The sequence below is a fragment of the Anomalospiza imberbis genome, chromosome 26 (assembly GCF_031753505.1).
Source record: "Anomalospiza imberbis isolate Cuckoo-Finch-1a 21T00152 chromosome 26, ASM3175350v1, whole genome shotgun sequence".
Classification (NCBI taxonomy): domain Eukaryota; kingdom Metazoa; phylum Chordata; class Aves; order Passeriformes; family Viduidae; genus Anomalospiza; species Anomalospiza imberbis.
Genome location: NC_089706.1, coordinates 1824474 through 1847734, shown reverse-complemented (window position 1 = coordinate 1847734; position 23261 = coordinate 1824474). Strand labels below are relative to the sequence as shown.

The window sequence follows — 23261 nt, the reverse complement described above, 5'->3', positions numbered from 1 at the left end:
CCGCTGTCCCCGCGGCCCCGAGGTACGGCCGGCGGGGCGGGCGGGGGGCGCAGGGCTGTCCCGGGGGGCAGAGGGGATGCCGGGGACCGGGCCGCTGTGACAGCGCTGTCCCCGCCGGTGTTCGAACCGGGTCCGCGCCCGACCCGTTTGGAGTGATTTCCAACTGGTGCCGGGCGGGGAACGGGAGGGATCGAGGGATGCGCCGCGTTCCTGGAGCTGCCCGCTGCCGTCCTGGGGCTTTGCTGGGTGTCATCCCCTCCTTCCTTCCCTTCGGGGCACCAGGGACGGAACTGGGGCGAAGCTCCCACAGGGTGACCCCCGGGATGCTGCGGCAATTGCGGCATCACCCCAGCCCGTCCCGCGGAGCGGGAGCTGGCCCTGCTGGCCCGGACACGCTGCCCGCGGGCACTGTCGCTGTCGCTGCCTCTGCACAGCTCCTGCCCCTCCTGCCTTGGAAATGGCAAAGCATGTGCTTTGCTAAACGGATTAGAGCTCTCCCGGCAGCCTCCCCGGCTGCTCCCGCATCCCTCGGCCCCCGCGTCGCCTTCCCCGGGCAAACCCCATCCCTAAGCCAAAAGGCCGCGGCCGCAGCACGGCAGAGATCAGGCGCTGCGGCTCCCAGCGCGCCTGACCCCGAAACCCCGGCTGAAGCCCTGAGGGTCCTTTCACCTCCCGGGATTTTGTGTTCCCTTTTGCAGGAGCGTAGAGAAAATTGGGAATTCACCAGGCCGGTGCTGGAGGTGCTGCCCTGCGCCGGGGTCCGCACTGATCTGTGCCCCACTGGCCGCTTTCTCTCCCTCCCCTCCATCCCCTCCCTCCTCTCCCGGGGTGTGCGGCCGCCGGAGGGGCTGCGGCAGGACGGGAGCGGGATTTAACCGTGAAAGGATTGAGGGAGGAGAGCCCAGGCACAGGCAGGGACCGACAGTGGCGTGCACAGGGCAGGGCGACGAGGGAAGGGACATCAGCAAAGCGTGTCAGCGCCAAGTGGGGCCACGTCCTGAGCCCAGAGCCTGCGCTGGGCTCTGTGTGGGATCCCCCTCGCTGGGAATGCCCCGTCCCCAGCTGTGCTGGTCCCTGCCCGAGCACGGGGATGGATCCAGGCTGCTCCAGCACAGCGCGTGGCACGGCTCTGCCCAGGGACAGACTTTGTCCCGGGGCTGCCAGCCTGGCCGGCGTTTGTGCAACACCTTGAAGGCAAACTCCGCACCTGCTGAGCTCCTGCGGATGGTCCTGGAGGAGGAGAGGCCTCCTCCGGCCGGCAGCTTGCAGGGGCGGCCACGCCAGTGTCCGGCTGTCCCTGGCGTGGCACAGCAGGCGGGGCCGGAGGCAGCGAGCCCCAGTCCGCTGTGGCCGCGGGGGCAATGTAGGGGCTCCTCAGGCAGCTGCCTGCAGCCAGCCCCACGCTGCTTCCCAGGAAAAATGGAGCCTTTATGTCCCGGCCCCAGCCCCTTCCCCGGAAGGGCTCGGAGGATGCCCCGGCCGGTCACAGGCAGACAAGAAGGGGATTGTTTCGGTGGGATTTGGGTTTCTGGGAGCACCTGCCCCGCGCGGGGCCCTCCACAATGGCTGCCTGTCTGCCGCAGAGCCGCCAATTATCCTCCGCGGCTAATTAGAGATGCAAAGTAGCGCTTGCATTCTCCCAGCTCCCCGGAGGGCTCCTGGGACCGGCGGCACATCCGCAGCGGCGACACAACCCGGGCATGGGGCGAGCGTGGGGCACTGGCCCCATCCGGCCCCCCGAGCCCCAGCTGCCGCTCCGCTGTGCCCTGGGAGGAGGCAGTGGAGGACAGGAATGGGCTCGGGATCCTGGGATTCCCTCTGCCCCCATCCACACCAGTCTTCCCTGGACTGCCCAAGGGCTCTCCCATTGCTCCCAGGAACAGCTGAGCCCCACAGCTCGGGGCTCTGCCGGGATCTAGGGAACACATTTCCCTTCCTTGCTGGGGAGGCAGACGGGAGCTGGCTGTGCTCAAAACCCCTCGGTTCGTGCGAGGGCCGGCACTCCTGCCTGGCTGATGGGCAGGCGCCTGATCCCTGGTGGCATCTCTTCATTCCTGCCTGCTCTGGCTCCAGCAGCCGCCGGGATCACGGTGTGGGTGATGTGCTCTGACTTCTCCGTTTGTGCTCACGGAGCTGTAATTCCAGAGCGGCAAGTGGCCCCATAAATCAGGGCTTATTTCCTGCCAATACCGTCTGCTGCTTCCCACAAGGAAACTCATTTACAGGAGGAAAAGTGACTTACCACTGAAAACAGTAAACGGTGGGATGGTGAGAGCCGGGGAAAAGTTTGTCGTGACCGAGTTTTTGGTGAAGGAACTGAGGAGGCAGAGCTCCCACCTGCTCCCTGTATGGAACAGCCCAAGCTGCAGGGAAGGAGACCTGAGCTGGTGCCACCTGCACAGACCACAAAGCTGGTGGCAATGGCTCTTTGCACTGGGGAACCCCCCCGAGTCATTGAGGTCCCCCCGTCACCATCCTGGAGGGCGTTTGTCACCTAATGTTTAACGCCAAGGACATCTCCCCCTCTGCAGCAGGGATGCTGTCAGGGCAGATGGCAGCTGGGACATCCCAGTGGTGACCCTGTGCTGAGAACTGCCAACTCACTGCTTGAAAGGACCATGACCAGATGTTCAGCAGCCTCTGAAACGCCAGCAGGCAAAGATCCCCCACTCCTGAAGGAACCAGCATCCATCCCACTCCTCTTTGGGACTGGGGACATTAAATCCCCGAGGTCTCACCCCAGCTGCAGCAGGGCGTGAAACCTTCCAGGGGCCATTCTGTCTGGCCGTGAGGGGGGCTGGCTCGGGTGGCACGGAGCTGCAAGGAGCCGGAAGGCAGGCGGGCTGGAGAGCCCCACCGATCTTCATTAGGCAGTCGAAGGCGCTTGTTAGGGGAAAGCTGAGCCGGCGTCGGAGGCCGGCAGAGCCCCCCGGGACCGGGTCGCATTCTCTGGGCAACCCGATCCCGGCGGCAGCGGCCCCGGCAGCCTCATTACTGCGGCTTCTGCAGCGGCTTCGGTTACTCGCCTGGACGCTCTCGTCTCCTGCTGGCTTTTAATTTCCCTGACATCCCCCGCGAGCGGGGGGATGCAGGCGCAGTGTCGGGGAGCCTGTCATCACCCCCACCCGCATCCTGCCTGCTTCCCGACGCTTCCAGCCCCCTCTGCCCCCGGGACTCCCATCCCGTAACAAGCCCCGGTGACCCCGAGCATGAGCCCCGGGGCTTGGGAGGAGGCAGATGGGCAGATGGCAGTGAGGGGGAGCTGCCCTGCTCCCCTCCAAGAAGCCTTGGGGAGTGCAGCCCCCTCACCCCCTTCCCCAGCCCTGCCGGGGGGAAAAGACTGTTCCTGATTCTCTTGCCAGCCTGTTCCCAGCTGGCACATTTGGCAAGGAGGCGGCACCGGCTGCCTCTCCGAAGGCGTTTTGGGGTGTTTGTTCCTGCAAAAGCTGTGGCTCAGCCCCAAAACCCCCTGCAACCGCGGGGGTGACAGAGAGGCCGTGGCAGCAGCAGAGGGAGTGCATGGCTCTGTCCCGTCCCGTGCAGGAGGGACAACGACCCCCGGGGTAGCAGGACCAGGAACCCCGGGGGGTCCCCAAAGAGCCCCTCGCCTCATGGCCCGAGGGGAATGAGTCCGATTAGATTCTAACGGAGCCCGGGGCCCGACCCCGCCATTGCCTGGCCGTGGCACCCACCCCTGCCGGGCTGTGCCCCCGGGCCGCGGCCCCCGCAGTGGGGCGGCCCCGGTGGGTGCCCAGGGCGAGGGTCTGGGGCCGGCGGGTCCTGCGGGGGCTGGCGGCAGTGCGGAACCTCGGGGTGGGCGCGGACGCGGGGATGGGGGGGGGTCCATTCCCCCCTCCGCCCCCCCGGATGATTTTCGCAGCAGCGGCTCCATCCCGGTTGCCATGGCAACGGGCGGCTCGGGCAGGCGCGTGCCCGCGGCCGTGCGCGCCGCCGCTGCCCGGCGGGAGCGGAGCGAGCGGAGCGGAGCGAGCGGAGCCCCGGCCCCGGCCTCGGGCCCCCGGCCCCCCCGGCCCCCGGCAGGTGAGCGCGGCCCCCGCGGGGACAGCCGGGTCCACTGCGGCGACGAGGTGAGGGACGCCCGGTCCCTTGCGGGGATGGGGTGCGGGATGCCGGGGTCCCTTGCCGGGATGGGGTGCGGGATGCCCGGGTCCCTTGCGGGGATGGGGGGGCGGCGGGGGGTTGCTGTGCAAGGTCCGGGCAGTAAGGCATGGCTTTGCACCGTCCGGCAGGATACAGTGTTCCCTGATCCCTTCTGCAAGCCATGGAGGTTGTGGGGGTATATGACCTTCACCCCTTCCGTGTGTCCGATGGGGTGCTGGGGAGAGGGACATCCCTTCTGCAATGCTGCCGCACTCCCAGGCTTGTGCCTCAGTTTCCCCATCTACAAATAATGGGGCGAACTTGTGCTGTCCCTGTCCTCGCTGTCCCCCTGCCCAAATAAACACCTCACCCCATCACTGAACCCCCTCCTTTCAGCCGTGTCACCCCAGCTTCTCCCTTGCTGCCACCCCCCCCATCTCCCCGCTTTCCTGTCCCCTCTGGCTCCAAGTCTGCTTCCCCACCACAGACAGGTAAAATTCCACTGTCCCTCCACCTCTCCTGCTCCCAGCAGCCCCATTTGCCTCCTGTCGCCACCAGCTCCGGGTCCATCCCACCAAGGCTCAGGGGACGGGACCCCCGTGGCAGCGCGTGACGCTCCGCTTCCCCCCTCCCCGATGCGGAAGCTGGGGGATGGCACCGCCGTATCCTCCACCATCCCTGTTTGCCACTTCTGGGTTTAATTGCAAACCTCATCTTTGGATTGCTGCCTAAACCCGGCTCCCGGGACCGCACAAATCCCTGCTCGGTGTCCGAGCAGCCTTGTTTACCGCGGCGAGCCGAGGCGGCAGGATGAGACAGAGCTGCGGAGCTGGGCAGCCAGTGGAGCCCCCAGCTGAGGCTGAGCCCCCTCTCCCTTCCCCGGGCCTGAGCACATACAGGGTGCTGGCAATCCTGCTGCTGCTGCCCCTCCAGGGATCCCCATCCGCATTCCGGGCACATCCGCTGTCCCTGAGCTGGGCTGCAGGCTCCCCTGGAGAGACACTTGCGTTATCTGCAAATGCCAAGCAAGCTTCCCGAAATTCTTGCACAAGGCTCCTAAAATCCCTAGAAGATGAATGGGTGCCCTGAGCAGGGCGTTTTTGGGAGTGCAGGGGGATGGGGAAGCTCTCTGCAGAGCCCACATGAGCTGTGAAGCCGATCTCTGCCAGGGCTTGGAACAAATGCGTCTGCCCTGGCTACTGCAACCTGGCAGCACCTGGCCCCCGGCGGCCTCCCGTCTGTGCACAGGACACGAGGCTCCTGGTACTGCTCCTGGATCACTGAACCTCCTTCCCGGTTTGGGGGAGCCCACAAGCCCTGACCCCGCAGGGTCCAGCAGGTCCCCAGGCCTCAGATCCCCCCATCAATGCAGGTGACCCTGATGGAAACAAGGAGGCTGCCATAGGCACATTCCACCCAGGATTCCCTGGAAAAGTGGCTCCCAGAAGTTTCCTACCGTTACCTACGTGTCCCCTCCAGGGTCCTGCTGCCCTTGCAGCCACCTCATGCACTGCTGGGTGCTGGGCAGCCCCATGCTGCTGCTCTGGCTGAAATCCCATGGAGAATCACCCACCATTCTGGGTTTGGCTCTTTGCCTAAGGGCTCCAGCCCTGCTCATGTTGCAGCCAAAGGGGTTTTGCCAGGGAATGCAGGAGGGACCCTACAAGAGCCTGCTCCCATGGAGACAGTACCCTGGAAGGGCCCAGGCTCACCACCTGCCTGGCATTGGGCTTGGTTTGATGACGGGGGGGCAGGATGGGTGCTGAGGCTGCTCAGCCCTGAGCCCCGGGTGCTGCTGATGCGGAGCTGCCAGCGTGAATCAGCAGCACCCACTTAACCATTTCCTCACGGGGTCCCCCTGGGCTCTGGGGTGTGGGGGGGGGGCACGCTTCAGCCACGCCAGAGCCAAACCTCTCCACACTCCCTGTCTCCCTGAGCTCTGACCCTCGCCAGCCCCAGGAGCGTCTCCCAGCCCCATGGGACACACGGACCAGCCCTGGGGTGGGAATCCCACAGCCACTCAGCTGGGTCAGACTGATCAGCAAACCAGGCACAGCTCCGGCAGCTGCAAAGCCTCGTCGGTGTCACGGGTTTGCACCTGCCACTTGGCCACTTCACCTCCCATATGTGGCCACTTCACCCACCATGTGCAGCCACCTCGACTCCCATGTGTGGCCACCTCAAGCCCCGTGTGTGGCCACCTCAAGCCCGGTGTGTGGCCGCAGTGGGAGCAGCACGTGGGCGCTGGTACCCACGGTGGATGTGGCACAGCAGCCCCAGAACATGGTGGAAGATGCTGCTGCCAGGCTCCTCTGGACCTCCTTGGCTGAATCCATTTGTCTTTGCCACAGTACCACACGGTGGCATTGGCTCTGCACCCTGAAATGGACCCTCAGGCAGCCCGGTGCTAAGGGCCAGCAAATGACCTTTCCTGTGGCCAAAAGCCCGAGGCCCAGCCCACTTGCTTGGGTTCCCACAGACCAGTGCAGCTCCCAGTGTGCTTCCCCCTGCCCTGGATGCTCTCGGCAAGGCTCACTCACCCACTGCCCTCCCAGCAATGGGGCTCACACCGGGCGTGAACCTCCTGCCTGGGGACAGCATGGGGACAGGTGTGGGGACACCAGCTCGCTCTGTGCTCTTTTCCTCTGCTTGCACTGCATCTGCCACCATCCTGCCTTAGCCAGGGGCTCTTGGCAGCAGAGGAACCTGCACCAGAGGCTCTGCAGCCAGTCTTGCCCCTGGTCCCCACCAGGCTCAGCCAATGTGCCCGGGGCAGGAGTGGGACATCCCCATCCCCTGCTTTTTGGCTGCAGGAGAGATGCTGGGTCTGGGACAACAAACACACCTGGAGAGAGCAACCTGGGGACAGGGGACAGCAGGACTGGACTGTCCCACCTCACTGGGGACGTGGCTCTGCCAGCCAGGGCTCTGCCATGGGGGTGCAGGCAGCTGCCCGTGCCGTGCCCGCGGTGTCAGCAGCACCAGCCTCTGCATTGCAGCAGCCTCCTGCCTGCACAGGGCCACGGCCACGGCCCGGCCCCCACAGAGGGCAGAGACCCCCCTGCAGCAGCAGGCCAGCAGGAGCTACCTGGAGGCTGAGGAGAGTTGTGTCAGTGCCCAGCACCGAGCATGCTGACAGGAGACACACAGCAGGGCCGCTTCTGCAGGAGCAGCAGCCCAAGGGCACGTGGAGCAGGAGCTGGGACAAACTCCACCGTCACTTGATGCCAAACGCTCTGGCTTCTCCCTGGCAGCTCCGTGGAAGTGAAGGGCCAAAGCAGAGCCCCCCAGGCCGAGGGCACCCGAGTGGCAGCACGTGGCTGGGGCTGGCAGCTCTCCACGCCGCAGCTCGGCCGCCGGCTCTGCAGGCGCCAGGCATCACCGCCGGCCGCCCTGATGCGAGGTGATGGGCTGCGCTGGCAGGGCCGGGGGCTGGCAGGGGCCGGCAGGGGTCTGGCACATGTGGCACAGGCGGCCCAGGCGGCCTGGCACGGTGGGGGCACACGCACGTGTGCGGGCGTGCGAGGATGGTCGTGCGTGGGGGTGCATGGCAGGAGAGTGGCGACAAGGCGGCAGCGTTAGCTGGGAAGTGATGCAGAGCCAAAAATAACCCCCGGGCTGCGGCTCGGACCAGGTAGAGGTTTGGAGAGGGAGCTGCGGCAGCCACGTTCGCAGAGCCCCATGGCATGAGTGGCTCGCTGGGGGCAGCACGGGCTGGCACTGTGCCCGTGCATCCTGGGGTACACCCAGCCATGGGTGTGCTCCCTCCCTGCTGTCCCTATCCCAGCCCGGGCACACTGGGGCTGTCACCCTGAGGGTGCCCTTGCCATGCCAGTGCAGCCCCTGCAGCAAAACCCAAGGGCACAAGACCTGGGCACTGCACGGTGCCCGTGGCTTTCAGGGGGGATGATGCGCAGAGCGCCTGCGGGGTCCCTTGGGGCTGTGCCACCAGGTGCTCTGTCACCCCTGCAGGTGCACCGGGGCTGGGGTGGGGACGGCGGTGGCACTGTGGGTGCCAAGGACAGCGTCCACGCTGTGGGTGCCAGGCAGTGGCAGTGATGGTGCCGTGAATGCCAGGCACAGTGGTCCTGTGGGTGCTAGGAGGCGTGGTGGCAGTGCTGTGGGTGCCAGGCAGTGGTGGTGGCGGTGCCGTGGGTGCCAGGCAGGCGCGGGCGCTGCGTGCTGCCAGCTGCGGGGGGACGCTGCTGTCCCCCATCCATCTGCGTCTCGGCGGCTGAGCGAGGGACAGTCACGCGTTTATTTTTAACCGTCTGGGGAGGGTGGAGGGGATTGGTGCCTCCCTGGTTATATCACTAAATCCCTGCCGGGCCCTGTTACTTCCAGCACAGCGAGCCCTGCGCCGCGCTCCAGTAACTGTTTCGGGTCCCTGTCCTCCTGGGGCCATGCCCTGCCCCGGCCCGGGGACACCTCAGGGCCAGCTGTGCGTGCAGCTGGAGAGCGTGGGCACTCACCAGTGTTCCCCGCAGACCCTGTGCCCCCAGCCCTGCCCTCCCACCCCACCTCAGGGCAGAGCACAGGCAGCCGGGCCTCCCTCTGCCCATTCCACCTTCCCAAGGGAGGGATGGTGTGTGAGGTTCACGGCCACATCTCTCTCATGCCCTTTTGGGGACAGGGCAGGAGGAAATTTGAGCTGTTCATGGACACCTTGTCCCCATCCCTGTGGCAGATGCCATGCAGGATAGGCCCAGTGCTTTCCTGTGGAAACACTGTCCAAATCCAGGTCAGGGTGGTGATGATGAGGAGGATGCCTAGGAAACGGCCACCACAGCTGTCGCCATGCAGTGCCACCCCCAGCCACCGGCCCCTTCCCAGCTCTCAGCAAAGCAGCAACGGGTTAAGCCACGCAGTGGGGCCACGTGGCGCTCCGGGGATGCCGTTTTTCTGAAGATCAGGATGGATTAGGGTGGAATATCAGGACGAGAATTTCTTGGGCGGCGCATCCCCTGACCCTGCCACGGCCCCTCACCCAGCGGCTGCCAGTGCTGAGCCAGGCTCTGCCCAGGGAGCGCCCACTGTGCTGCTCCCCGCGATTCCCTCCCAGCACCATGGCTCCGGGGGTGTTTGCATGGCACCAAGTGGGTGCTGGGCACGGGAGGAGTCTGTAGGTCCAGAGCTGGAGCGGGCACTGTCCCCATGCCTGTCCCCTGTACCCAGACGCTTGTCCCACAGAGCTGTTGGCAGGAGGAATGGGGGTCCCCTGCACCCCCCGTGACTCCCCTCTCCTGTCCCCTCAGTGCATGAGGCTGGTGTTTGCCCAGGAAACCCCCAGCGCCTGCTCTGACGCCCGAGGCAGCGCCGGGAGCCATGTCGGGTTCCTATGACGAGTCGGCTTCCGCCGCCGAGGAAACAACCGACAGCTTCTGGGAGGTGAGTCCCGGCCATCCTCTCCTCCCACAGACCCCACCGCCACTGTCACTGCACCCCGGGGTGTCCCCTGGGCTGGGGGCTGCCCTCCCTCTGCCTGAGAGCATCCCTGCTGTGGTGGCTCTGTGTCTGAGCTGGCTCTGCCGAAGGTCTCAATCTTGGCTGTCCCTGAGTGACAGAGGAGTTGGAAGGAGTTGGGCTTGAGCAGCCCCGACCCAAAGCTCCATCCCCGCACCCCCGAATTGCCTGGTGCTTCCCCAGGGCAGCTGGGGCTGAGCCAGGCGGGATGGTCACAGCCCCCACACCTGCCTGCCCCCGTGCCCATCCCAGGTGGGGAACTACAAGCGCACGGTGAAGCGGATCGATGATGGACACCGGCTCTGCAATGACCTCATGAACTGCGTGCACGAGCGGGCCAAGATCGAGAAGTCCTACGCCCAGCAGCTCACCGACTGGTCCAAGCGGTGGAGGCAGCTCATCGAGAAAGGTACCACGGCTTCCCCACGGGAGGGTTTCCCCAGGGCACCTGGGTCCCCGTGTACAATCACAGCTTCACCTGGCAGAAATGGAGGGGGTAAGGGCAGGGGGGTGACCCCCAGCTGTCCCCTTGGCCCCCAGGTCCCCAGTATGGCAGCCTGGAGAAGGCATGGGCCGCGATCATGACGGAGGCGGATAAGGTGAGCGAGCTGCACCAGGAGGTGAAGAACAGCCTCCTGAATGACGACTTCGAGAAGGTCAAGAACTGGCAGAAGGACGCCTACCACAAGCAGATCATGGGGGGCTTCAAGGAGGCCAAGGAGGCTGAGGATGGCTTCCGGAAAGCCCAGAAGCCCTGGGCCAAGAAGCTCAAGGAGGTGAGAGAAGCACAGAGTGCCCTGGGGCAACCCTGTGTCCCCAGGTCCAACTCTGTGTGCCCAGTCCAGGCTGGGAGAGACACGTGGCACCTCCCCACAGGCAGAGGGGCTGGCAGGGGGCTGTGACCGCTACTCTGATGTCTCTTCCCTGTCCTCCCCACAGCTGGAGACAGCCAAGAAAGCCTATCACCTGGCGTGCAAGGAGGAGAAGCTGGCCATGACCCGCGAAGCCAACAGCAAGGCGGATCAGTCCAACACTCCTGAGCAGCAGAAGAAGCTCCAGGACAAAGTGGAAAAGTGCAAGCAAGACGTGCAGAAGGTGTGAAGCACTGCCCTGTGCCAGATGCATGGGGCACTGGGCAAGGGAAACCAGTGGAGATGGCCACCACATCCCTTTCTTCACCATCACTTCCCATTTTCCCGTCCCTGTGCTCCTGGAGAAGGATAAGGACTTTCAGGCAGTGCTCAGGGGAGTGTGAGCTGGGCAGGGATTTACCCCACTTATGGGGGCTGATTCCACCACTGAGGCTCCTGCCTCAATTTGGGCTCCCCAGCTCTGGTGACCCACAAACCAGACCTCTCAGCACCCAGAAATGGCCTCTGAGGTGCTCGAGGTACTACCGGGATCCCTCCTGTTTTTGCAGACTCAGGAGAAGTACGAGAAGGTGCTGGACGAGCTGAACAAGTGCACCCCGCAGTACATCGAGAGCATGGAGCAGGTCTTCGAGCAGTGCCAGCAGTTCGAGGAGAAGAGGCTCAACTTCCTCAAGGAAATGCTCCTGGACATCAAGAGGCACCTGAACCTGGCCGAGAGCAGCAGGTAGGGGCAGCGAATTCTGGCCAACACGATGGTCACCAAGAGGTACCAGAGTGGCAGGAGGCTGTGCGGGAGCCTGGCGCCCCCCGGTGGCTTGGAGGACACACAACCTGTCCCCAGGTGACACGGCCTGGGCGCGTCCCTGTCCCACACTGTCCCCAGGGGTCCACCCTGACCCACAGCCCCCCCAACCACGCCTCTCCCCGCAGCTACGCCAACGTGTACCGGGAGCTGGAGCAGACCATCCGCATGTCGGACGCACAGGAGGACCTCCGGTGGTTCCGCAGCACCAGCGGCCCCGGGATGCCCATGAACTGGCCCCAGTTTGAGGTGAGGCTGGGCGCCCTGGCTGGGTGCTGGCAGCCCTGCGGGCAGCCGGGCACTCAGGGGTTGGTCACTCTGTGCTTGCAGGAGTGGAACCCGGACCTGACGCACACGATAACACGGAAGGAGAAGCAGAAGAAGGGCGAGGGGGTGGCCCTGACCAACGCCAGCAGCGCGGGCGACACGGGGGCTCAGGCGGGCGAGCGCGGGAGGTGAGGGCCAGCATGAAGGGGAGGTGCCATGAGAGGCACGGCCTTTGCCCATGCAAGCATTTGGGGATGCGGGATGTCCTCGGTGACAGCCACCCCTCCCTCTCCTCCCCCTGCCAGCGTGAGCAGCCACGACCGCGGGCAGACCTACAGCGCCGAGTGGTCCGATGACGAGGGCAGCAACTCCTTCAACACCAGCGAGGCCAACGGCGGCACCAACCCCTTCGACGAGGAGTCGGCGGGGAAGGGCGTGAGGGTGCGGGCTCTGTACGACTACGACGGGCAGGAGCAGGATGAGCTCAGCTTCAAAGCAGGTACGGTCCCTTGCCAGTGCCAGGTAGGATGGGGCTCATCTGCTGGAGCTGTGGGTGTGAAATCCCTCAAATAATTTCTGAGTTGGCCCAGCCCTTCAAAGAGTTGAACTGTCAGAAAGGGGAAGGCAGAAGCTGAGCCCAAATGCAGAAGGGACAGGAGCAATGGGAAGGGACAGGGCACGTGAGGGCTCATGAGTCACCCCTTGCCTTTCTATCCTATAAACTGGTGTGCCCAGAATGGGTCCTGCAAACCCCCAGCAGCTCCATCCCAGGGAGAAAAAGGAGGTGGGAGAATTTCCAGCACCTGCAATGAGCTCTTCCCTTCCACCTTCCTCTCCAGGTGATGAACTAACCAAACTCGGTGAGGAAGACGAGCAGGGGTGGTGCAAAGGGCGCTTGGACAACGGGCAGCTGGGGCTGTACCCCGCCAACTACGTGGAGGCAATCTAAGTCTTGTGGTGTGCTCCTCGTCACCGTCAGCAGATAAATCCACCCTCCGTTGTCTCCATCTCTCCACCAGCCAACCAGCCATTCTGCCGTCTGGTCCTTCACTCCTCACCCTTAGAGATTCAGACATATTTTCCGACCAAGCTTTTATTTTTTTAAGAGTTGTCTCCGAAGAGTATTTTGCATAGTCGCTTTCTTCTAAGATAACGTGAAGCGAAAGATGACGTTGTCCGTTCGTCTACGTTAGTTGAAATTTTTTTTTTTTTTTCCTGAGCGAAAAGCCGATACCTCAAGATCTTAAAGCCCAACCAGTGAGAGCTCCTGATTGGTTGGATTTTAAAGATACTGAAATCATGAGCCGCCTTCTGATTGGCTGGAACTGTTCCGAAACGCACGGCGCCGAAGCTCCTGGGACCAACCAAATTCATCCCAGAAAACCAAGAGGGATTGGAGTCCAACTCCGTTGGTTATTTTTTTGGTGTTTCCATGCTCTCCCCAGTTCATCCTCCCGCCCCGAGGAAGGGGGTGAATGCCCCCTTCAGCCCCGCGGCCATCCTTGAGATGCCCAGGTGAGGTGGGACCAGCCCCGCCATGGAGCTTGCTGGCATCTCCTCAGCTTCCTCCTCCTCCTCCCGGCTGGGCTGTCAGCACACCTGGAGCAAGCGGAGGCTCCCGAGCCGATGCCCGGTCTGTGCTGCAGGGAGCAGCATCGCCCTTCGGGTGGGCAGGAATCCAACGCACACCAGATCCAGGTGAGATGGCCCTAAAATCCAGCGCTGTCCGGAGAAGGACCCACCAGGGCCCGGTGCTGCTGGAAGCACCTTCCTGCCCAGCCTGGGATAGCGAGGACTGCCTTGGGCACTGCTGGGGACGGTCGCCATCCTCCCCTGCCTGAAGGGAGGCGGGAGCAGAGCAGGGCCGGGGGATGAGCATCGTCCGGCCTTGCAGGGTGCCGGCAGGAGCTGCAGCCGCAGGAGGAGGGCTCAGGATACAGCCCAGGCAGAGCAGCTGCCTGGCGAAGACGGCCGAAATCAAGGCACGCCAAGGCAGGGGAATGGCCGCAGGCTTTGCCCTTTGCTTGTCCCCCTCCTCCCTTTGGCTCTGCCCCCGGCCCCGCAGCTCCCGCGGCTGCAGCCACCCAGCACGGCCCCCCCACCCCTGCCTCGGGTGCGTTTGCCATCCCGAGCTCTTCCCTACAGATCATCTCTCATTTCTTTCCATCACCCTTAGCAGCATCAACGCCACCGGCTTCCCGCACGCTCCTCCTGCTCCTATCCTGCCCCCTCCGTTGGTTCGTGAATTTTTTGGCCCCAGGGATCCAGTGTTCTCGTGGATGCAGGGGAAGCACCGTGTGCTGGGCACGGCGGGCGGGAGCCATCCGGCCCCTGCCAGGTACTGGAAAAAAACCACAAAGTCAGAAAAGACCCAACCAACCACCTGTCTCAGCAATGCACCCCGGTTTTTGTACATTGATTGTGTAATTTAAGAAGTATATATATAATATATATATATCTCGTGATTGTATTTCCGTGGATACAACAACAAAAAGCAGCAAGAGAAAATAACCGAGCTCTGTCAGCGTCCTTGGCTCTGGGGTCTCCTTTGCTGTGCGTCTGTCTCACCCCCGGGGGGGCGGCTGAGGGGGTTGTGGACCCCCAGGTAGCGACACCCCCACCCCAAGGTTTTGGGGTGCAGCAGGATGGGGGGCTCAGATGCATTGCTGGGGGGACAAGGGGAGCAGCCACTGCCTTTGGGGACTCCTGTGCCACTGCCAAAGCCTTGGGACACCCACGGCGGGGCTCGAGGCGATGCAGGTTTCGGGGCCGTTCCAAGCACCAGCCCTGACCCAGCGCTCTCCTGAGCCTGTGAAAGCAGGTTGATGTCACCTCCTGCCCTCCCCCACCCTGCCAGGGGACCTGTGAGGGGGACACAGGATCTGGGGCACCACCGGCACCCCGGCCCGTCCTCACAGTGCCCGGGCACACACAGCAAATCGCAAGGCACACTTTGCTTTTTTTTTTTTTTTGCTTTTCTGCTGCCTTTTCCAAAGGCCAAGGCAGTTTTCCTCCTTCCCCTGCTCCTCGCCGCCCTCCATCCCTCCTGCCAGGATGGGAGCAGCGCTGTCTGGATCTGCTGTTGTGGGAGCAGCACAGAGTAAGAGCAAAAAGGAAAGGCAGTAGCTGGCACCGGCGGATTTTTTAAGGAAAAAAAAAATCAAGAGACAAAGAACCAGGTGTTTTTTCCTTTTAAGCTCCCACAGAACATCCCTGGAAGCCTGGGCCACCCTCAGCATTTGAACCTAAACCACAACTCATCACCAGCCAAAACTGAAAAGCAAATAACCAAATAAAAAAACCCCTATAATATAAAAGATCAACATTGCCAGGTAACTCTGACTCTGGTGCAATGAGCAGGTGAAGCAATTCCCAGCTCTCTGCCCCAGTCCAGCTTCGGCGGATCACGCTCTGAATTTATTGTCCAGAGGGAAATGGCAAAGCTGCCATCTCCATTTCCCCAAACTCCAGAATCAGGCAGTCCAAGTAAAATCCGAATCAAGGGAAGAGCTTTGTGCCAGGGCACAGAACCTGGGGTCCTAGGAGGACTCTGGTGGCCCTGTGCACAAGGATGGGGGGACCCAGCTTGGGGGACCCCTACTGTGCACAGCTCCACACCCACATTTACAGCTGCTCCCTTTGCAGAACTCCCATTTGCAGCCCCGAATGCCTGTGAAGGGGAGCAGCTGAGCATGTCCTGGAGTGAAAAGCAAAGGGGGGATGCACCTGTCCCAAGGGGGTGCCCAAGGTCCCATTGGCACAGCTCCCATGGCAGGCAGCACCCTTGGCTGGTGCCAGGCTGCTCCCACAGGGATTGGGACAGGAGCCCACCATGAGCAGCAGTGGATGTCCCTGTCCCTGTGGGCGTCCCTGTCCCAGAGGTGCCATTGTCTCAGCTCATGCCCCAGGATTTTTCCTCCCTGAACAATGGCTGGGGTGAAGCCACCTACAGCCAGGACCCGGGAGGGAGGAGAGGAGGGGGGACAAGCCCAGCCACCGTGCCCACCCTTCCCGTGGGGCACCAGGGCTCTGCACGGTCCTTGCCCTGCACCAGGGCCTGCTGGAGGTCAGGAGGTCCCTGTGTCCGGTGCCAGCAGGTCCTGGCAGGGGAAGCCTCGCACCGCAGCCGAGGTCCTTGCTGCTGGCAGAGGCTCTCTGTGGCTGGGGCAGAGGGAGGCAGCCAAGGTCCCCTGTCCCTCCCGGCGCTCAGCCGGTCCCGCCGCCGCTCACACCGGGTGCACGAACTGGTAGACGAGGCGCTGGGAGATGTCGGGCTTCCGGATGATTCCTTTCTTGTAGTACTGCCGGATGGAGCGGCTCAGCTTGTCGTAGTTCATGGCCGGGCGGTTCTTGCGGATGCCCCACAGCCGGGCCACCTGCGCCGAGTCCTCGATCTTGAAGATGCCTGGCAGGGGAGCGGGCACGGAGGGTTACAGCATCTCCTGCCCCACCTCAGCCCCCCCAGCGCCCGCCCCGGGGTCTCTGGAGCATCCCCGCCCACCTTTGTCCTTGTTGAGCCAGCGGATGAAGCGCCCGTAGTTGTGTGGTTTCAGCAGCAGCTCCTTGAGGAACTGCCAGAGGTGGATGGGCTGGCCGGCGCAGGACGAGTCCACCTCGCTGTCGGCCCAGCTGGTGTCACCTCCTGCCACGGGAAGGGACGGGTGAGAGCAGGGAAGGGACGGAGCTCGCTGCGTGCACCGTCCCAGGGGGCTGCTCGAGTCCTCATCAGGGAGCCCCGCTCGGTGCCAGAGGGTCTCTGGGGCTCAGCCCGGCTCTGGGTCTGGAAGATTTGCTTTCCCCTCCCTGTCTTGGAGCAGGGAGAAGAGCTCAGTGCTGCCCTTGCGCAGCCCGCAGGGGTGCGGGGGTGTGGGACAGGGCCAGTGAGGGGATCGAGCCATTTCCTTGGCTGGATTTTGCAGAGAGCCGCGGGGCTGCTCTGGGCAGAGGGAGTGCAGCCGCACAGATCCCACAGCAGCAGCTGCTCCAGTGCTCCGGGTGATTGCAATGGAGCAGGGAGGGACCCCTCAAGTACCCCGGACCTGCCCGAAGCAGGCGTGGGGCCAGCGGAGCTGAGCCCACGCAGAACTCACCGCAGTATCTCACATCTCCCGGGGCAGCCTTCTCCTTCATCCAGGCGGCTGGAAGGGAGGAGCAGGGGATCAGGGGGGCATCTCCTGCGGCACAGCATCGCCCACCCTCCCAGGCTCCCTCCCGCTCCCTGGCACCCACCAGACTTCCAGATGTCGAGGTGGGCGTGCAGGATGTCGCCGCAGGCGGGCGAGCGCTGGCAGAACTGCTCCTCGGACATGGCACACAGGTCCTTGCCCGACAGCTCCTGGAAGGACTTCCCGATCTGCGGCAGCCGGTACTGGTGCTCCGTCCACAGGATCCACTTCTGCACGTTCCCGGGGCTCCAGTCCATGGGGTCTGGGGGCGGAGGAGGGTGAGTGTGGCCAGCCAGGAGCTGTCCCCTCCTCCCGTGTGGAGCAGCCGCTCTCCCCCGGACCCCCACACGCGGCTGCAGCCCCTCAGGAACCATTCCATCCTCCCCGCTCTCCCCCAGACCCCCACACGCGGCTGCAGCCCCTCAGGAACCATTCCATCCTCCCATGTGGAGCAGCCGCTCTCCCCCAGATCCCCACACGCGGCTGCAGCCCCTCAGGAACCATTCCATCCTCCCATGTGGAGCAGCTGCTCTCCCCCAGACCCGCACACGTGGCTGCAGCCCCTCAGGAACCATCCATCCTCCCATGTGGAGCAGCCGCTCTCCCCCAGACCCCCACACGCGGCTGCAGCCCCTCAAACTCAGCGTGGCTTTGGCTCCCACGCCAGCACATCCGTCCCTGCCGGCACCACGAGGGTCACCCACCTGCGGCGATGTTGAGGAGCTTGCAGGCTGTCTCGATGTCCTTCAGCACCTCGCCCACCACCATGCTCTGCACCTGCTCCAGCGAGTGCTCCTCCAGGTGCAGGCTGTCCTGCAGGTCCCCCTCGGGCCCCAGCCCCAGGCCCTGGCTGTCGATGATGGGACATTGCTCCGGCTCCTTCCGCGCCTCGTCCCGCCCGCCCTGGGCGCTGCTGTGGGCCGCTTCCCCGGCGCCCTTGGTGGCCCAGGCCGTGTCCTCCGGGTAGAGCATGTCGAAGTAGTGCAGGCAGAAGGCTGGCAGGGGCTGCTCGGGGGTGCTGGGGGGGCTGGGGCTCTCCGGGCAGCCCCAGCTCCGGGGGTCGGGGTCCCGCGGGGGTGGCAGCAGCGTGGGGTCCGGCCAGGCGAGGCGGCCGGGGGGCAGAGTGGTCAGCCCGGGGCTGGCACTGCCCATCCCTCTGCTCAACGCCGGCTCCAAACCTGCCCGGGGAGGAGAGAGGAGCAGAGCTCAGCCCGGCACCGCTCCTGCCTTCCCGCCCAGCAGCCAGGCACAAAGGGAGGAACTAAGCCTGTTAGAGGGGAAAAACCCTCCAAAGAGCCCCACTGTGCCCCGCGAGCCTGCGGGTGAGTGCGGGGTCAGCCGTGGCTGGGGGGGCTGTCCCCAGTTTGGGAGGACCAACAGCAGCAGCAGCCAGCAGGGAGAAGGAGCTCAGGAGATGAGCAGGATCTGGTTAGGGTCTGGGTATTTAGGGTCTGGGTGTTTAGGGTCTCCCCAGGGGCTGCACCCCAGGCTGGCAGCAGCTCAGTCACAGGTAGAGCTGAGGCCTCGGTGGGAGGCAGTGGGGGACACTGGGGGGGCTCCCCAGGACCTATGCAGGACAGCCCTGGGGTGACAATGGATGCTTGAGCTGCAGGGACATGTTTCTGAGCATGGAAAACGTCCTCTGCTGCTTCCACCTGAGGCACAACAGCCTCCAGACCCAGATCTCCCGGGAGGCACTGAGCCCTTGGCCGCTGTTGCCAACCCCCAGATGAGAACTTTCCTTGTAAGACAGAATAATTGCAATTACCTTCACTCTCTTGCAAGAAAAACTACCCCAAATCAGCCTGTCCCCACCTGTCTCTGCATGCACAGAGTCCTGGAGGCCATGGAGAAGAGGATGAAACTGCTGAATTTCCATGGCAACACCGGGGAATGGCTCCATCCGTGGAGAAACCTCCCCAAAAACCATCCTGAGACTTTGGGAGGGGGAAGCCCCTGCCAGGGAGAAGCTGTTGATGGGCATGGCCAGGGCACTGCCCAGCTCCTCCACCTTCAGCATCGCATTTTACAAGAAGAAGAAGAACCATCCCAAATGGGTGGTTTAAAAGCAGAAAAAGGAGCTTTAGCAATGGAGCTGGCACTGGGAAAGGAGCGTGCAAAGTTTGAAACCCCTCAGGACACCAGGCAGCCCTGAAGGGGAGCAGGGGCAGTGGCCAGGGAAAGGGGGTGCCCTGCTGCTCCAAGCCCCAGCTGGAGGGGGAAAGGTTTAAAAGGAATGAGAGGAAAAGATCCCACAGGGTTCTCCAAGCAGAGCACAGCCCCCAAGCATGGGAGTGGTCAGTGAAGGAGGGACAATGAGGACCCAGCCCCGTGTCCCATGCTCCGGGGGGAGTTAGTGGGGGTCCCGAGGATTCAGTGCTCCCAGGAATATGGGATTTTGAAATTCTGCATTGCCTGCACTTGGTGGAAGCTCATCACTTCATCCTTGGAATAGCCTGAAGAGCTCAGAAAAACCTGTGGAAGAGCCAGGGGCACCTAAATAGCACCCATGGCAGCCTCAGCCCGTGGGGGCCTGGGTAGGGTTTGTTGGGTTCAGGAGCTGGAGCCCACGTCCCTGAGTGGTTTTGGTGGCACCACAGCAAGGAGGAGGAGGGAGAAGAGGATACCCAAAGCCTCTTCTGCTCTGGGGCTGCCCCCACCATCCAAACAGTTTCCCTGAGAGATGGTGCCTGCTTCCAAACCTCTCCTTGATTTGCTCGGGATTAAAAGAAGAGCTTTAGGAGATCAGCCCTAAATCCAGCCTCACGCTGCTCCCAGCACAAAAGAGAAGTGGTAACAGCTTGTGCAGCTCCTGCTGCTGTACAGTGCTGGCCGTGGGGGTGTCTGGGGAGGGGATGGGTTCCTCATTCCCAACGCCTCTGGGATGTTCTGAGGTCACGGTTCATCCTCACCCATGGGGGAGCAGCGCTATGGAACCATCCTTGGGAATGCCACAGGATGGACAGCCCCAGCTCCATCATCACCCTCATCCTGTTCCCGTCCTCCCAGCAGGGATCAGAGGGACCCAATCCCTTGGGAAGTGTCCCCAAAAGCCTGAGCTGTGCCCCACCAAGGGCGCTGTACTCTCAGGGCGGGGGCAGCTGTTTGACTTTCTCCCGCTCGGGCACACGGGCAGCCGGGCTGGGTGGGACCTGTTTGCACTGAGAAGCCACTTCAGGTGGCCTTTCCCCCTCTTCCCCTACCCCTTTTTGCATTTCCCTGGAAAAGGAGAGCTGGAGGAGCAGCCCCAGGTGCACAGGCCCACACGGCACCCAAACCCCTGCCCGAGCTGAGCGAGGCTGAGCCGGTCATTGCATCAGCCTTGGCAGCTCCACAGCTGCTGCTCCACCGGGAGCTCCGGCTGGGATGGGGTGGTGGGACAGGAATGGGGCTCCTGCACTTCCCAGGGCACGGAGCCAGCCCGAGCTCGGGGCTGTGGGTGGTGCTGGCTCACGGCTCAGCTCCACAGGCCTGCAGGGACCCAGCCCCACACAGACCCTGCAGCCGAGGGGGATAACGATGGGGCCAAGGACCCCCGTGCCACCCCGAGCTCTCCTGGCAAGGGCAACCCACCATGGCTCAGGGTGGAACGCTGGGATCGGCCCTTGAGAGCGAGAGGAAAAAGAAAAAAAAAAAGAAATTCACCCACCCCCCACCCTCGAACAATGGGTCCGTTAATTAAAATCCAATCAGCGGTGGAACAGGTTGTGCAGGAGCGCTGTGGGACCTGGAGGTTGGCCCCCCTGCGGGAGGGGTGCTGCCCACAGCGCCCGGGATGAATCCCAAGCCCCCGGGCACTTCCGAAAGCCCTTCCCTGGCAGCGGGGGTGAGGGACCAGGGCCAGGCTCCAGGGTCACCTCCAGCCCCAGGCTGAGGACAGGGATGTGCTGGGCTGTGCCGTCCCAGGAGGAACTGGGATGTGTGGGACCCAGAGCTGTCCCACACTGCCCAGAGTGGCCTGGATTAAGCAGGAAAAGAGGCCTGGAGTCCCTGCAAAGCCAGGGCTGCAGCAGGCGCCCAGGTGGGTGCTCAAAAGCTGCTGACAATTTGAGATCCTGCCAGCATGTCCCATGCACCCTGCAAGCCCCAGAGTGACAGCTGTGCCACGTCCTGCTGCCAAACCCTGTGCCACGCACCCTTCTTATCTCTGGGTGGAGGAAGGAGGATTGGCCAAAACCTCCCCACAGCCAGGGCAGGGACTGGGGACGGTGCTGGAGGGCTGGGGAGGTGACAGAGCAGGGGGCTGGGAAGGTGACAGCCTGTGGGGCGGTTCTGGTACCTGCATGGTGACAGGGTTGGGGCCAGGGCAAGCCCCGGGCTCACTCTGCTGGACCTGCGGGGGGATGCAGCCCGTTCTGGGGGGCCTGGCCCCACGGCTCCCCCCCCGTCTCCTCCGACACCACCGAGGTGCCCTGGCTCCTCCTGCCATTACCTGCATGGCTGCTGGCACGGCGACCAGGTGTCCCCAGGGTCCCCACGCCCTGGGTCACGCTGCCCTCTCCATCAGCACAGGGAGGCAAACAGCAGTGCCAGGGGACAGGCACCACCCGCCAGTGACCCGAGCAAAGCCTGGTGCTCGCTGTCCCCCCGGTGAGCAGCAGAGCTTGGTGTTCCCCATTTGGGGCCAGGGAGCCCCTATTTATAGCAGCACCTTCCCCCCCGTGCTCCCAGCCCCAGAGAGCACCGGTATTGTGGGGATTTGGCACCCTCATGGTGTTTGTGTTTCACTAACCGAGCAGAACCACGAAAACCAAACCCGCAGCCAAAGTGACTTCAGGGCTGACAAAAAAAAAAAAAGCCACCCCAGCAGGAAAGCACCTGGGACAGTGCAGGTCTGGAAAAGGGGTTCAGCTTCACAGAGACACCCCGGAGCTGGCAACTCCTCAACAGCCACCCAGGACACTCCATAAGGGGTCTCAGCTGCTGGTTTGTCACACGGTGCCCCAAAGCTCATTGTCCCCTGCCTGGCACAGGGGCTGGCGGGACCCTGGGTGTCCCAGCTGTCACCAGGTGGGCTCAGGAGGAGCTGGCCCCAGAAGTCCTGGCTCCATCCCACCCTCCTTGCTTGAGCAGGAGGAGGTTGCAAAGACACAAGAATAGCAATTTCACTTTGGGTGACACCATGCAGAGAAATGCCAGGAACCTCGCACCGAGGGACAACCTGTCCCTGTCAGCCCTAACGGCGCCTGAAGGTGCAAGGAGCTGTGGGGTGGGATTCTGACGTGGGACAGCACCGTGCCCACCCCACACTGGTGCCAAGAGCCCTGGAGGGAGGGAAGGTGGGCTGGGTGGGTGCTGGGGGAGCACAGGGGGTCGCGGCAGCGCGGGCGCCTTACCTCGAAGGTGTGCGAGCTCAGAATCCACATGGGTGCCAGCGCAGGGTGGGAAGCGCCGTCCCTGCGGCGCTGGGCGCGGTGTCTGCGGGGGACATGGCCCCAGGAGAGGCGTCCCAGCCCCGGCGGGGAGCGCGGCCGGCAGCACCGCGCCCGGCTCAGCGCCGGCCCCGCGGCGGCACGGCCGCTCCGAGCCGCATCGGCCCGCGGCGGGCACCGGCGGGGACGGGGCAGCGAGGACAGCGGGGCACCCCGCGTGGCTCCGGGGGCAGCAGAGCGACGAAGCCAGCGGCGGCCGTGCGAGGGGGACGCCGGCAGTGAGTGGCAGGGCTCAGCCAGAGCCTCCTTTGCCCATTATATCCGATTCCTTCCTTATTTACCTGAACAAACAACGGCGCTTACCTCAGCCGAGGTGTTTGAACAGCCCGGGCCGGGTTAACCCTTGGCAGGTGCGTCCAGGGCGGGCTCGGACCAGAACGGGCCTTGGGAGGGGAGTGGGGCAAACCCTGGCACCGTTAACCCCTTCCCACCCTCACGTGGGGTGAGACAGAGACAGGGACAGGGACGGACAGACACCTGGCTCCTCCTGGAGTCAGAGCTGCGGCACAGGGAGCTGTCAGGTGTGTGAGCGTCCATGGCATGACACCACTCCTGGAGCAGGCTGGGCCACGCTGGGGCCAGGAGCATCCCCGAGGGCTACCCCGGGAGCATCCCTGGCCCGAGCCCCTGAACCACCCCTGCCCAAGTGCTGCAGCCAGCGACGGAGCCTGTGAGTGAGGGTGCACAGGGACACTGGGGGTGAAAGGAGGCCCTGACAGCACCCAAACCCTCCCAGCTCAGGGACACAGCTCTGTCCCCTGCCCGGGGGTCTGTGACTGCAGGATGGGGCACGGGGGCACCGCCAGAACGTGCCGCACTCCAGGCTCAGGTTGTCTCCACCGGCACGAGCAGGAAAAAGCAGTTCTGAGCGAGACAGACACCGAGCTGGTATTTATTGTCTTTTTTTTAGCACATGAAGCAGGCAGGGCAGTTCAGGCAGTTCTCCTGCGCACGTAGCGCTGCCAAAACCAAACTCCCCCGTGCCCTAAAAACCCACGTCAGACCAAACCCCGCCACAAACACCCACAGGCTGGCCCCACGTCACCACGGCCCAGCAGGCACGTGGCTGTCCCCAGCACACATACTGGTGACAGAGCTGGCATCCCTCGCTGCCCTGACCCGGGGCAGGCACAGCCGATAAGCCATCCATCGGAAATGT

General features: G+C 63.8%; 2 protein-coding genes across 2 annotated transcripts; one reads left to right on the top strand and one right to left on the bottom strand.

Annotated features, from left to right (window-relative positions):
* The first annotated feature begins 3902 nt into the window (after positions 1 to 3902).
* PACSIN1 (protein kinase C and casein kinase substrate in neurons 1) lies at positions 3903 to 12796 on the top strand. Its single transcript, XM_068173542.1, has 10 exons — positions 3903 to 4041; positions 9357 to 9489; positions 9817 to 9973; positions 10105 to 10340; positions 10504 to 10659; positions 10985 to 11160; positions 11367 to 11487; positions 11569 to 11693; positions 11811 to 12004; positions 12345 to 12796. The coding sequence occupies exons 2-10, from the start codon at positions 9427 to 9429 to the stop codon at positions 12452 to 12454; spliced, it is 1338 nt and encodes a 445-aa protein (XP_068029643.1). The 5' UTR covers positions 3903 to 4041; positions 9357 to 9426; the 3' UTR covers positions 12455 to 12796.
* An 865-nt stretch (positions 12797 to 13661) lies between these two features.
* SPDEF (SAM pointed domain containing ETS transcription factor) lies at positions 13662 to 22121 on the bottom strand. The gene is made up of 6 exons (XM_068173543.1): positions 22007 to 22121; positions 17375 to 17848; positions 16735 to 16932; positions 16596 to 16643; positions 16007 to 16147; positions 13662 to 15910 (listed from the first exon to the last, which is right to left on the bottom strand). The coding sequence occupies exons 2-6, from the start codon at positions 17820 to 17822 to the stop codon at positions 15732 to 15734; spliced, it is 1014 nt and encodes a 337-aa protein (XP_068029644.1). The 5' UTR covers positions 17823 to 17848; positions 22007 to 22121; the 3' UTR covers positions 13662 to 15731.
* Positions 22122 to 23261: the final 1140 nt, after the last annotated feature.